The sequence below is a fragment of the Heterocephalus glaber genome, unplaced genomic scaffold, assembly GCF_053883595.1.
Source record: "Heterocephalus glaber isolate CG9 unplaced genomic scaffold, H.glaber_assembly_v1.0 deba00001689, whole genome shotgun sequence".
NCBI lineage: Eukaryota > Metazoa > Chordata > Mammalia > Rodentia > Bathyergidae > Heterocephalus > Heterocephalus glaber.
The window spans coordinates 14,914,750-14,929,113 of NW_028258414.1; the positions used below are offsets into that span (position 1 = coordinate 14,914,750).

A 14,364-nucleotide genomic window follows, 5' to 3' on the forward strand; every position below is an offset into this window, starting at 1 on the left:
GCTCAGGATCTAGGGCCAGATTTCTGGGTCCAAAGTCTGGTTCCACCACCTACCAGCGCACATGACTGTAGGAAAATTGCTTAAAGTCTCACGGCCTCAGGTTCCTCACCTATAAAATGGGCTCACAATAACAGTACTTTTCTCATATGGCTGCTGAGATTTTGTTAGGAAAAACATGTATAGAAAGCATTTTGAATAAGTTCTCAGTAACCATGAATATCGTTTCTGTTATTGTTACCTATTTCTATGTCTATTATCCCATTATCATTGTCTATGTCCATATCTACTTCTTTTCCCCCACAATGCTTCTGGTTTTCAGACATAGCAGACTTCAATAACTAGATGCCAGGAGGTGAGCCCAGAGCTGCCAGTCAGGGCTCCAGGGGGGTTGAGAAGGGTGTGGGGGGGTGGGGGGGAGCAGGGAGGAAAACAGGGGCAGAGGCTGGCTCCTACCTCCCTCCACCCTCCTGGGCACCACTCCATTCCCCCAGACACTTCCTGGGCACCCAGAACCATGGGAGGAGCAGAGTCCAGATCTGCCCTGGCCAGCTCCGTCTGACTGCTCCTTCCTCCCCACAGGACACCACCCTGAAAACCATCAATGGAGAGGCGCCCACAGTGGACCTCTCCTTCCAGCTGTTCTCCTCCGAGGTAAGGCTGGGCCGGTAAGGTCATGCCTGAGCCAGCCAGCTCTGTGACCCGCCCCCCATGAGCTCCAGCCACTTTCCTGGCTGCTGGCTGTGCTTGGGGACTGGGGCCTGGGACTTTTGACAGCTACTTTGGATAGAAATGTCCGCACGTGACTTGAGGCTCCAGAAATCCAGAGAAAAATCTGGGGTTAAGATGAGGAGAGTTGAGAGTAGAGGACCACCTCGACCTGGGGGTCTGTCCCTGATGCAGCCCAGGCCGGGCCTGTTTCCTTGGGGCCCAGGTCCTGCAAAGGTGGACTAGGACAAACTTAGCTTCAAGTAATACTACATACTCGCTGACAGTTCTGTAACAGGAAGGCAGTTGGGCACCACAGGCTGGCAAGGTCCCCCTCTTCCCAGAGGCTCTAAGGGAAGAGCTCATCTGGGTTGCTGCCAGGATCTGGCTCCCTGCAGTGCAGGACCCACACCTCAGATTCTGGGCTCCCCAACACCACACACATTCCTTCTCATCACATCCCCTCCATCTCATGCCAGTAGGCTTGTCCAATCCCCCCAGCTTGAAAATCCTGACTTCCTCTTCCATCAGCAGCCAGGGAAAAAACTCAGGACCTAGCGCTTACCAGGAAAGCACAGCACCACTGAGCTATATCCCTGGCCAGAAAAAACTGCTTTTTAAAGAGGCTGCTAGGATTTAGCTCAGTAGTTCTGGCACCTGCCTTGCAAGCACAAGGTCCTGAGTTCCATCCCAGTACCAAAAAAAAAAAGGCTGCTAGGATGAGGTCAGGCTACTGAGTAATCCCCCAGCCTTCAGGTCAGCAGCATCACATGACGTGACATAGTCCCACGCACGACAGCTCACTGTGATACAGGTCCAAGGATCAGGGACCTTACCTGTGATGGACATGGGGAGCTACATCACAGGCTCCAGGGGTCTCTCTGGAAGGTACCGGCCTGAAGCATCCCCCACAAGGCCTCTCCCTGCTGCAGGTGTTTGGCATCATGCTCTCCATCCAAGGAGGCTCCTCTGACACCTGGCTAGGGAAGAGCTTGTTAGAGGCTCTGATAGCCACCCCACCGCACAGCAACAAGAAAGCACTAAAAGTGGAGGTCACCAAAAAACCAAAGACCCCAGGTAAGAGGACAACAGGGTCCTTGGAGAAAAATGTCACAAACTTCCCAGGTAGAAACCCAGCCTCCAGGGCCTTTCTCAGGATCTAGAATCTGCCAGTTCCCACTGCCAGCCCCTTACTCTCCTCCCTCTGCCTCCTGCCCCTGCCCTGGGCACAGGCATCCTGGGACTGAAGGGAGCATTGGGTCCCCTGGTCAAGGGCCTGGGGGGCGCAGGCAGGCAACAGGCAGGTGGGCAGGACACTGCCCTGATGGCCCAGAGGCTGGCACAAAGGTCTCCAATGATGAATTATTCACTGGAGCTGTGCTAAGTGCAGAATTAATCCCTTTCCTTCCAGCTGGCGGCCTCACTAAATTATCCCTCCAAGTCATGCGGGAAAATGCTGCCGAATTCATTTAGCTGCTGAGTGTTTTGATCTGGGCCTTGTGAATTTAGCTTCCCCTTCTCTCAGTCCCCCTCCCCCTGGAGGTGGGTTAAAAAAAAAAACCTTTTAGTAATGGATTTCCAAGAAGAAAGGAAAAGAAAAGAGATCAAGATTGGGTGTGTACCAGGAAAACAGTACTAGCAGAAATTCAGAACCAGCTGCCAAGAACTGATACACACAATTTCCACTCATATACATAGTCACATTTGAATATCTGCGCAGGGACAGTCACATGCACAGATATGCATGTGCCTCTGTAGGATGCACATATACATACTCGTGTAAACTGATAGGCAGTTTCACACCTACATTGACACACATGGAAGCTAAATTTCTTTGCAGCTTAACTGCTTCTTGATCAAAGAATTGGCCAATAACTGACTCAGTTAAATCCAAGAATACTGAAGACCAATTTAGGGGCCTGGGTTGAAATGCTAGAGTGGGTGAAGTCTCAGAAGTTGGTGCAGACCCAGCACCAATCCATTTATGCCATGAATACTGGTGTAGGGGGAGGGGGGCAGTGGCCATGAAACCCAATTGCCTCAAGGTCACCCAAGGTCACCTTGACCAGTCTTGGACATGGCTCTCTGCTAGTGTCTGAGCTCTTTTGGCAACTTCTCCCTAAGGGTGACAGAAGAGTGTTGAGAATTGATGCCGGGGCCAGGTGGTCCTACAGGTAAGTCTCAAGGTCCCCCCTCCTGGCTACCCATGACCGCTGCTATCCACTATCACTGTCCTCCATGCCACCACAAACATGTTTGCAACGCCTGATGTGCAGCAGTACTTTGCAGGGTTCTAGGGATATTATGTTGAACAAGACCAAAACAAAACAAAACAAAAAAGCAGATCTTCCTTTATGAAGCTTGCATCGATAAAGAGCAGGAAATGTGGGACAGACAATGAACTAGCAGTTTTATGAGCAGATACAGCTAATGATGAGGTGACAACAGGACAGGGAGTCTTTGCAGAGGCTATTTGGACTCCCTGAGAAAGGGCACAAGCTAAGCTGCTATCACAAAGGGACCAGGCCCCTCCCACACCATTGTCTACCTGACTGCTGTCTGTGCCTTCCTAAGGGAGGCAGGTACCTGGGAGGTACTTGGCTTATGGGGAGGCAGCTGTAGATCAAGGACCAGAATTCTTCCATCAAGTCTTCCACCCTTTAAACCAAACCCTGCCTAAAGTTCCAGGAGTCACGGCTGGAGTCTGGAGCTGTCGAGGTCCTGGGGACACTTGGGCTACAGGGGCCCCTGGTCCACATGGCTGACAAGTTCAAGTCAGGGCAATGCTCCAAGGGGCTCTGGAGAGGAAATACTTCAGGAGAAGCGACAATGTGTGCATAGCCCAGGCTGAGGGCACCGCCTCTTTCTATCCTAGTTTCTTGGACATCGATGAGTACAGCCTTTCACATCCACCATGCTCTCAGAGCTCCAGGAACAAGAACGTGGTGAGGTTTCCAAATAGAGACTGCAGGGCTCTCTTCAACATCCCACCTAGACAGGCAGCTCCTTGGCCACGTCCACCTGAGTGGTCTTCCTGATCTTTCCCCCTGCTGTGCCACAACAGGGAGCTCACTACCTTCACATTGCTCCCCTCACATTGAGTGCGTGCTGCCTCCCATCCTCCCTCTGCCCAGGCTCCAAGCTCTGCACTGTGAGGCTACAGTGCACCTCCATCCAGCCTGCTGCACATCACAGCACCAGCCACCAAGCAGGTTCATGGGTAGAGCAGCTAACAGAAAGGCAGGGTGCAGTCTCTGGTTTGGGATGCATGCACGAAGGTGGCTTGCTGGTGATGGATTTATTTCTACGATCTGATGGGGCTTCTGTGTAGGCACTTGCTGAGTGATGTTCTTTAAGCTGGCATTGTGTGTGAGGTGACAGCGTGACTAAGTACACACAGAGAATAAGTACACAGTACACACAGAATAAGTAAAAACCAGAAAAGCATGCACACCTGCACACACACAGAAAACTCTTCCTTGCACAGCCAGATGGATTGGCATACAAGATCCTTTGGGTGCAGAAATCCAGGCGCCTCTGGCCGCTCAGCACACAGACAGGAATTGGCTCTTGGTCTTCTCCCTTCCCCTTCTGATCAGGCCCCTTCTCTTTGAAGAGTGGGCTATGCTCCCTCTGGAGCTCTGCTTCTCCAGGCTAAGCAGCCTGGCTCCTTTTAATGAACCGGCACCAGGTCCCGCAGCACCCTCGGTGCCCTCCAGCTCTCAGCCAGCCTCTTTGAAGTACAGTGCAGGCTGGGCAGCTTTCCCAGGTTGACCCCTGAGGTGTGGAGCTGGCGAGCACACAGTAGGTGCTCATTGGGTCCAAGCCTGCCCCTGCCTGGAGGTCCAGCTTCCTGTGGGTGAGACAGGTCTAGGTGGACATCTGGGTGATCAGCAACATTTCCCCTTGTGGGGACTTGGGGTTCACTGCCTCACCCAGGGAGGGTGCAAGAGCACTGGGCAGGACACAGCCTCTCTGATGCCTACAGCCCAGGAGACACTGGGAAGACCTGAACCCTGCTGGCTTCCTTGACTTTGGGCATGGAAGAGTGCATCTGAGGAGAGGAGGTGACAGCTCCTACTGCCCTTCTGTGGGAGGATGACTGTCATGGTATGGTCTGAGCTAATTCCTCTCCAGGCTGGAAGGGGGTGGGGAAGTCTGCCCTGGTGCCTTCTCTACAAAGCTCTCTGTGGGGACCAGCCCAAAGTGGGGACAACAGGCTCTTTAGCAGATGGAGGGGAGGAAGGTAGAGACAGGCAGAATCATGCTGGCTTTTGATGATGCTTGATGAATTTTTTGAAAGTCACACACATCGAGCAAGCTGTACACACACACACACACACACACACCCCGCCCAGCTCACAAGTGCTCCTGTGCCCTCCATCTTAGGTTCTAGCTCCACCTGGGAGATCTTCCCATCCAACTTGAAGGAAGCTGTGGACAGGCGTGGATGGGAAGGGCCACCCTGGGCTTGGGTCACAGATCTACCATGTGCAGCAGGGCTCATTGTCCCACTTTACAGAGTTCCTGTCTGCTTTTCACAGTACCTGAACCCCTCCATTGCCTTGAAGACAATAATGGTCTCCACAGTCTCTTGGATATCATGAAACTCCTCCCACCGGAGGAAGAGTTTGACACTCGTTCCAAAGCATACACAGGGCGCTTCTCTACTTGCTTGCTTCTCATGACAGAACTCACTACCTCATGGGAAAGCCTCTTTAACCTCTATTAGTGCTCTTATAGCCTCTTCCTTCTGTCTCCATGTGGCTACTTGCCTTGGTCTGCCTTCTCCTTGCTGACGTCCCCAGGAGGTCAGCTTCTATACCCATGTCAGCCCTGGTGATATTTGCAAACTTCTGTGCCCTCCCCAGCCCGATCCAGGCCCATCCAAGCTGGTGGCTGTTTCTTGTACTAGCGTTCTGATTCTCATCCTTCTGGCTGTCTCCTCTTGACAACAATCCTCTTAAAGAGTCCCCAGAAGTTATAGGACCCCATTAGCACTGGTGGGTAGAACAGGACCATCACCCCCCCTCTCTAAACAAACTCTCACTTTGGTGCAGCCAGAGTCTGTAGTTTGTTTTCAGTCCTTGGCGAGGCAGTGAGGGTGCATTGAGGCAGGAGTCCAACTCTGGCATGTCAGGAAGGCTGCATGTCCTTACCTTGCACATCTACTGCTGTGTTTTGAGCTCCAATGGGATTTCTCTTCCCTGTGGGATTTCACCTTCAACAGTCTGGCCCATCTTCTAGCCTTGAGGTCAGTCTGGACCCTGATTGTATCATGCAGCACACCCAGGGTTCCACCTGCACCCCATCCCAAGCTCCAGGTTGCCTGCAATATGGTCAGGATGCTTTCAGTGTGTAGTGACCCCCAGTGCACAAGCTGAGACCCGGGCTTGAATACTGTGTCTCCCACATCATCCTGGTGACTCTGAGATCCTCTTTCCTGGTCCTTAAAAGGAATAGTCATCCCACACAGCCAGGGGTGCAGTGAAAATTGAATGAGGGTGCATGGGTTTGTGCCCAGCACAGTGTCCCACCAGCTTGCCTAGTGCACCAAAAGCCCTGAGTTCAATCTCCGGTGCTGCCCCCCAAAATAAAATAATAAGTTGCTGACAAATGCGCTAAACTCATCAGGGATGAGAGCAGTCTCCTGGGGGAGGGGACACTGGAGCCCTGCTAATCCATCACTCAGCGCCTGCCCCTCCTGACAGATGCCCAGTGGCTTTGCATCCATAAAGACATCAGGAGACCTTGTCAAGTGCTGGAGATAAACATTCCCAGCCTTATATTTTGTCTTGAGCAATTTTTCAAAGAATGAAGAAATAGGAATGAGACAGACAATGATCCTTCCAGAAGTCAGATGGGCTGAAGTTCCCAGGGTAGCAGCCTGCCCCTAGGTGGGGACTATGCAGGAGATGGAGAAATGAAGGCCTGCTTCCTGGACCAGGCAGGCAAGGCTGGACCAAAAGCTATGCTGCTTCCACTTGCTAGGAATTCCAGAGGCCTGGTACAGGCTCATGTCACCTGCAACCCCCACAGGAGCCTGTGCTGCCTGGGACCGTGAGCCAGTAACTTGCTTCCAGAGAGTGCACAGAAAGGTCCAGGTGCTGGGATGGCTGAGATACAGGACATTTGGACTCACCTTGCTCTACTCTCCTTATGAGCCCAATGTATCATTGTGAGATGGAAGAAAGGAGAGGGAAAGCAGAGAGGTGAGGCAGAAGCTTCCAGACCAGCTTTCTCAGAAAGTGGTGGATGGCCTTGGAAGGGTCCCCATCTCAAAGCTAGACTGCCCCTCGCCTAGACCTACTTGCCTTCAGCCAACCAGGTCATCAAATATTGATTAGATCCCTGACCTGTCCTTGTCTGTGCTCCAACAGATTATCACCACCCATCTTGCTAAGAGGAGCCTAGTTGAGGCAGGTGTGCTGAGCACCACAAAGAGGCATGCTTTGAGCTCTGCCTTATTGTGGCTTGGAAATAGATGGCAAATATGCATCAGGCAAAAGTGCATGGCAAAGATAGAGGCATGGCAGTGTCTGGAGCACCTGGACATATGGACAATGAGACTAGAGATGGGGCCCAGATTGTGGAGGGCCTGGGTGCCAGGATATAGGGTTTGGACATTGCCAAAAAGTGATGGGAAGCTAAGGAAGGTCCTTAAGCAGGAGTAGGATGTAGTCTAACATCTAGGTTGTAAAGGTCTCTGTAGATGTGACTCAGGGAATTCCAAAGGAAAATAAAGATTAAATACAGAAAGAGTGGGTTTCAGGCTAACAAGAGCCCACAGCACATCCATAAAGCTATACTCAAGGCTCTGTTTAATCCTAAGACCCCTGACAAAATCTTTTTTTTTGGTACCGGAGATCAAACTCGGGTCCTTGCACTTGGGCAGCAGGCGGCAAAACCACAGAGCTAAATCCCCGGACCTCCTGACAAAATCTTTATCAGTGGCTCCCCTCCCCGGCCCCATAACTTGCTTTTGGATTAACCCTCTGACACCTTTTTCTAGGAAATAAATGATGGTCCCATGGAGAATTAACACTTGGGTCCTTCTTGGCTGGGAGACAGACTCACCACAGCTGCGAGACCATGCAGGATGCTATAAATGAGCTTGCAGTATGCAGGGGAGGGCGCAGTCCTCTTGAGGGATCCCATTGTCTGAGTCTCGCCTACCACAGAAGAGATAAGAACCTACCACTGTGGCCACAGGAAATGACAAAGCAGTGACTGATCAGGGAGGCGCTGCACAGGGCTCATTACCGCACTTGCCAGTGGGCGAGACACCCTTATCAGGGAGAAAATTGCATCAGGCCTCCTGAATTACTAGCGATTGGAAGCAGATTTCTTGGGACGCACTTTGTTAGATACCTAATGAGCGGGATACAGAAGTGCAGAACCCAAAGCCAGCGGGGCAAGGGACAAATGTCTTTGTTAAACAGAATTTGTCAGTTTCCGCTCCAGGCTCCCTGGGGAGGGTTCAAGGCCAGCTAATTGAATTAAGAGCGTGTGCTCTCCAGCTAGGAGGCTCAGGGAGGGCCGAGAGTCAGGCAGCCCGGAAGGCGGCCGTTTCAGCACTAAGGACAGCATCTGTGGCCTGGTCACTCCCTAATTGCCAGGGCGGGCTGGAGCCGTTGCATTTTGTACGACCAGGGATTTAGGGGATGGAAGAGGAAGGAGAGAGGCTGAGGACGGGAGGAGGAGGAGGAGGGGGAGGGGGAGGAGGGAGACAGGTGACTTATAAAACTGCCAGCCTAGCATGCCATTGGCCTGGTTTGTCTGTCTCTGGTGGCAACGGTGAGAGCCAGGAGGCTCGGGAAAGGGGTGTCTTCTCCCCACCGCGGTGCTCATGTGTCTGGGGACAGCTGCAGCAGCACAGGAAGCGCAGGCAGGGCGCTGAGTCTGAGCTAGCACGTGGCTATGCATGGCTTTGAGCTTTCAAAGTCAGCCTCCAATTAGTACCCTAATGAAGTGGGATGTGCTGCAGCCACGGAGCCCCAGAGCTAGGGGCCACTTGTCAGCCCCAAGGTGCCCCAGCAAAAGAGGCACAATCTGCCAAATAGACAAGCAAGTAAACAAGTTTGTGGGGTGGGCTAGCAGCACCATCCCAAACCGCGCTGAAGAAACTTGGGGGGGGTGGGAATGGGGGTTATCTGGGAGGATTCATCTCCAGTGCTCCCCCTCTCCTCACCCTTCAGCACCCTGGCCTCTCCCTGTGGTCTCAGGTCAGCTTCTTACCCAAACGTGTGCACACTGAAGCTGTAGTCAAGGGAGACAATGCTGTCCCTAAAGAAAGGGAACTGTTGGGAGAATCTGGGGGCTGTGGGAAAAGGCTCAGTGGTCTGCCTGGTCCCCGCACCTCACATAATGAAAGCAACTGCCTCTGGCCTGCCCTGCAGGACCTATGCTGCTTGGAGGTATAAAGATGCTTCCAGAAAACTCATCCACCCAGCTCATCTTCAAGCTCCAAGCTAGGACAGATCTTGGCGAAGTTGAATGGGATGGGGCTGGAAATGTGCACAGGAGGCCATTGGGGTGGAAGGTGACAGCACCGAGCAAGCCAGGCCAGAGCCAGCGATGAGGGAGGGCAGGAGCAGAGCCCCTGAGCCTGGCAGGGTGGCAGGAAGTCAATGGGTTGGGGTGAGCAGAAAGACAGGAAGCCCACGGACACTCTGACTTGCCTTCCCCCCTCCTCAGGTACCCCCTGCCCTCCAGAAGCTGATGGGGTGAAGGCTCTGATCTGCACTGAGGGGTTGGTCTCATTTTTAATTCAGCTTTGTGACAAAATTTAATGGATTATACATGAAAGTACTTGACAAGTGCCTGGCTCTGACCAGGGACTTGGTAAAGATCAGCTCTGGGTCCCTGAGCCCTGAGCCATGCAGAGTGGACATCAGGGAACCTGGCTGTGGGGGAGGGGACTCCCTCAACAATTGTCCCTGCTTTCAGAACTGATGGGGCCACCTCTGGAGGCCTCCCTTGATTTCATTACTTCTACTTCCTCCCCTAACTGGATTAGATGGCAGTCTATGAAATCCAGGGCACTGAGATTGGCTTTCTGCCTGGAAATGAGAAGAAATATCATTACAGGTCCTGAATCAGCATCTCACCCCCACCCCAGGGGCCACCTGGTCAATGAGGAGGCAGTCTTTGCCCTGGCTTATTCTTTCCTTCATTCCTTCATCCATCTATCCATCCAATAAGAATATCATAGCTGTCCCTCTGCCCTAGTCTGGTATTCAGCAGTTCTGAGTGGGAGACAGATGTGTACTATTTCCTGACTAAAACACACAGGAAACCCAACCTGTGTGATGATGCAGATGCTGAACTGGGTGTACTCAGGCGATAGAAGGCTTCATGCCCTTGGAAGCCTCTGAGTAAATCCTGCCCCCTCTAACCCTCAGCTACCAAGAGGAGCAAGAGGGAAAGAGCCAGACCTGGCGCACTTGGATGAAAGGCTCCCAGAGTCTTGGTTAGGACAGGCAGTAGCTGGCCTGCCAAAGTCAGCCTCAGGCACCCATGCCTCCCTCTTCCCATTCCCGGAGTCTTTTCATAGCTGCCTTCTCTTTGCTCTATTTCCATCCCCATGTGACAGGGACCCACAGAAATGGTGACCCAGCATGGACTGAATGATTCCTTGTTCTTGTATGCCTGTCCCTTATTCTACTAACCCAAACCTGAACAGACTCCATGTTCATGCATTTCTGCACACCAGATTTCAGAGCACATAAAGGAATTAATTAGAGGATCTCAGTGGTAAAGTGAAGAGCTCTTGTCCCAATTCACCAAATTCATATGTGCAGATAAATGTCCAGGTAGAGAGAGGTCCTCTGCCCTCACTCAATCTCTGGTGGTTCAGAGTCAGACACTGGGGCACCTCCAACCCTGACTGAGCACACCTATCCTGGTTGCCACTGTGGCCCTTGCTGTCCTTGGTCTAGCACAGCACTCTAGACGTGGGATGAAGTGTGTGCTGTGTGGCCAAGGGAGGGTTCCAACAGCTGATGGGAGGTGGGACTGAATCACCTTTGAGACCCCTACAAAGGCTGAGACTGCATGGTTTTTAAACAGTGGCAGATTTTAGAACTAACCATGGATATCAAGCAAACTTTACAGCCACCTCTCTCCAGAGGGAGCACGAGTATGCCCCTAAATCCCAGAAACTTACAGTTTTGTTAGAAAAACAAAAATAGCAAGCAAGTCTAGGATTAAAGAGCAATGTAAAAGCACAGACAGAGCGATGCTGGACTGGAATCACCCAGAAAAACTACATGCAACAGTAGGCTGAAGCGTGAAGGCTTCCTGGGAAGGGGTCTGAGTAGGATCAGAGTTTGGACAAGATTCGAGGATGAGAGAGGAGATCAAAGGGAAACAAGTCTACATAGCAAAGGCTGCCCACAGAGTGGGGATTTGGGGAGCTGTTACTACACTGGGAGGGAGTTCTGGGAGGCAAACTTATTGAGCACCTATATATGTTTACCGAGCAGCTACCATGAGCTGGACCTCAGATAAACAGTGTCCTTGCTTACATGGAACTTACATCATAGTCTGGGCATTGCAGGTGCAGAGGGGGCAGGCAGTTAACAAGTAAACCATATTTTGAAAGTTAGTTTTCTGGTAGAATAAGTTCTATGAGCACAATAAAATGGGATGCTATGAATAGAGTACTCTGGGAGTAGGGTTACTTTCGGTAGAGTGGGGGTCTATGTCTCTCCATGGGCAGGGCTTCTCAGAGAAGATGGTGTCTGTGCTGAGGTCTGGACAATGAGGACAGTGTATAAGTTCCACAAGGCCTTCCAGGTAGAGAGCAGCAGATGCAAAGGCCCTGAGGCAGGGAAGAGCTTGGCTTGTTGGAGGAACAGCAAGACAGTGTGACCAGTGTCCAACCAGCAAGACAGAGGTGGGGTGGGGGCAGTGGTAAGAGGTAGACAGAAACCAGGCATCCTGAGCTACAAGGATGTGAGGCTTGGGGTGTCAAGAGGCACAGAGAAAGGGCCCAGCCAAAGTTCCTCTCCATCTTCTCAGAGGCCAGAAAACTTCTTGACACCCAACAACAGCAAGACTCTACCCACCCTGGACCCCAAGATCCTAGACGAGAAGCTGGGTACCATCCGTGAGTCCTGGTCCAGGGCCACCATGAGCTCAATGGACTCCAGCACGTCCACCTCTCAGGAAGCAGAGGAGGAGCCTCAGATGCCAGAGACCACGTCACATGACATGGTGAGTGCCCCCACCCCTAGCAGCCATAGGAGCCTTGGTGAAGGTGGCTGGGGGCCACCTATGAGATGGGTGCACTCTGAAAGTGATGGAAGGCAGGGGTCTTTCCTTTTTCTTTTTTTTTTATTTTCTCAGTTTTGGTTTTTGAGATAGGGTCTTGCTGTGTCATCCAGGCTGGCCTTGAACTCACTATGTAGCCCAGACTGGCCTCAAACTGTAGCAATCCTTCTGCCTCAGCCTCCCGAGTGCTGGGTTTAGGAGTGTGCCCCACCACACTCATTTACATTCTTCCTCTTTCAAATGGGACTCTCATGGGGCTTCTTTGGGGACAAGCCCCTATAGCACTGTCCCAAATCCCTTGGGAGCATGTCCACTGGGTCATGGGAAGCACTTCAGAGATGGTCTGCAACTGGTAAGAGAAGACGTTGGGCTGACAGAAAAGAGGACAACATTTCCCATGTTGTTGATCATGGGAGCTGGCGTGTAGAGGGGTCACCACTGAGTCTCAGCCCCCTGGTGCAGAAAGCTAAAGAACAGGCTGCCCAAATGATAGCCCCAAGTCTCCAGTGGAGGTGGCACCTGGTGACCCTGGAGGACTCCACCCATGGCTTCCTCCCTTCCTCCCTAGTGGGTCCCATGGGGAACACTGCTCCAGAAGACCCTGAGGACAGTTCCCCAGACAAGGCCACCAGCCCAAAGGAAGCCTGGGTCCTCTTTGTTCCAGGACCTGTCCCTGACTCCCAATAGCCTCCTCACCCACCCGTGCACCTCTGCACCCTTCTGGGACATGCACCGTTACACATATAGGAAGGATGACTACTGCTGGGTGAGCCTGGGGATGCCCCTACTGAGTGACCTCGTCTCCACTGCCTTCTGTGGCAGCCACAGCTCTCTCAGGACATTTCTGCAGCTCCCTCCAGTTGGGTTCCCTGGCCTGGTGTCTTCTGGGTAAAGGTCCAGGCTGTGCGTCTCTGATTCCCTCCAGAGCCTATTTCAGCTTAGCAGGAAATGAACATTTTGTGGAGAACGAAGCATTTTGGGGGGCAGCAGGCCACAGGTCTGGGGGCCTGGATTATGCAGGAGACATCAGCTACAGACAATTCGATACTATAGATTGGTTTGGGGGAATGGGCTGGCTGGACTCATGCTGTGTTTATCAAACGTGAGGAGAATAATAATGGAAGCAGGAGGGAGGGAAAAACAGAGCTGGGGAGGAAAACGCCTGCAGATACAGGATGGATGTGATGGGTGGGCAATGTGGACATGCTTTTAAATGTCTGAAAGAATGGTATGATCACACAGGGAGTGCACATCAGTCTCTTAAGGATTAACCTCGACAAGAGGGGACTGGACTGTGCCCAGGGATGCCAAGGTTGGGAGCGAGCAGGGCTTGTCTTTAAGCAAGAGAAACCCCTGGGAGTGACAGAGTGGGGGATAAGTGGCTTCAGACCTCAGGACAGAATTCTGGGAGGCTCGGGTCGCCCCATCCCTGCAGACTGAGTTGGGTCCCATGGCGAGTACCCCAGCATGCCCACCCTCTATGTCACCCAGCACTCCTACCTGTGGGCCATGCATCCAGAGGGTGGTCCCCTGTCCTTCCTCCCTCTTTCTTGCTGGACACCTGGCAAAGCCCTAAAGATTGGCTGCTGTTTCATTGTTGGCTTGTGTCCCCCAGCTGCTGCCATCCAGCCCTGAACTCATGCACACAGTGCCTGTCCCCTCTCTGGGCTCCTGGGCCCTGTGCATACCTGGCCCCACACAGACTCTGGAAAATGCTTGTGAGGCAATGCCACAGAACCCCTGGCCGGACAGCAAGGGCATCAGAAGGGAGAACCTACTCCCACACCCTCTCCTCTGAGGTGGCCGTGAGGTGACACCTGCTCTGGGCTTCCTGACCTCACCCTCCCATGCTGCTTTGCATCCAGCCCAGGAAGCCCTGGACGGCTCCAGACCCTGCTGCAGTCACTATCAGGTGCCTCAGACACACACACAGTGTTCCAGTCAGTAGCTGCCCCATCCTTGCCCATCCCTGTCTGATCCAGGCCCACTCTGTCCCTTCCTCTCCTCCTGGTTCCCAACTCTCAGTTCCATCCTTTGTTCACTTTCCCATCCCCAATTCATTCCCCACACTGTCCCACCCAACACTGTGCCCTTGCTAGGTCCTGGACATCAGCTCCCATCTGCTGACCAGAGCCCAAAAGGACCAGGCCAGGACCCAGACACACACATCCATCTGCAGGGCCAGCTGAGCCTGTTACAGGAGTAGCATGTGGGCGGGTAGCAACCATGTACAGCTCCTCGACAATCACAGGTGGCTGCGCAGCCACGGGTCACTGTGCCATAGCAACGAAACAAAATTACATAGCAATGCCTGTACTCCTGCAACCAAGAGGCAGAGTGACAAGCAACAGAATGTGGCCAGGAGCACAGGAGCACAGAAGT

At 52.6% G+C, this 14,364-nt stretch overlaps 2 protein-coding genes across 19 annotated transcripts in view; one reads left to right on the forward strand and one right to left on the reverse strand.

The window, feature by feature from the left end:
* The window catches only part of Stra6 (signaling receptor and transporter of retinol STRA6), a 108,852-nt gene that overhangs the window by 76,906 nt on the left and 17,582 nt on the right, over nucleotides 1-14,364 (reverse strand). For 2 of the 8 annotated variants that reach the window (XM_021236933.2, XM_021236932.2), the window contains exon 2: nucleotides 1,542-1,681. The exons of the other annotated variants lie outside the window; for them this stretch is intronic. The gene's annotated coding sequence lies outside the window, so the exon portion shown is untranslated. The remainder of the gene's footprint in view (nucleotides 1-1,541; nucleotides 1,682-14,364) is intronic. 8 annotated transcript variants of the gene reach the window in all.
* Ccdc33 (coiled-coil domain containing 33) overlaps nucleotides 1-14,364 on the forward strand; it is an 88,058-nt gene that overhangs the window by 51,555 nt on the left and 22,139 nt on the right. For all 11 annotated transcript variants that reach the window (XM_087199096.1, XM_087199098.1, XM_087199093.1 and 8 more), the window contains 2 exons: nucleotides 580-651; nucleotides 11,731-11,925. In XM_087199096.1, coding sequence (XP_087055222.1) covers nucleotides 580-651; nucleotides 11,731-11,925 — 267 coding nt within the window. The remainder of the gene's footprint in view (nucleotides 1-579; nucleotides 652-11,730; nucleotides 11,926-14,364) is intronic.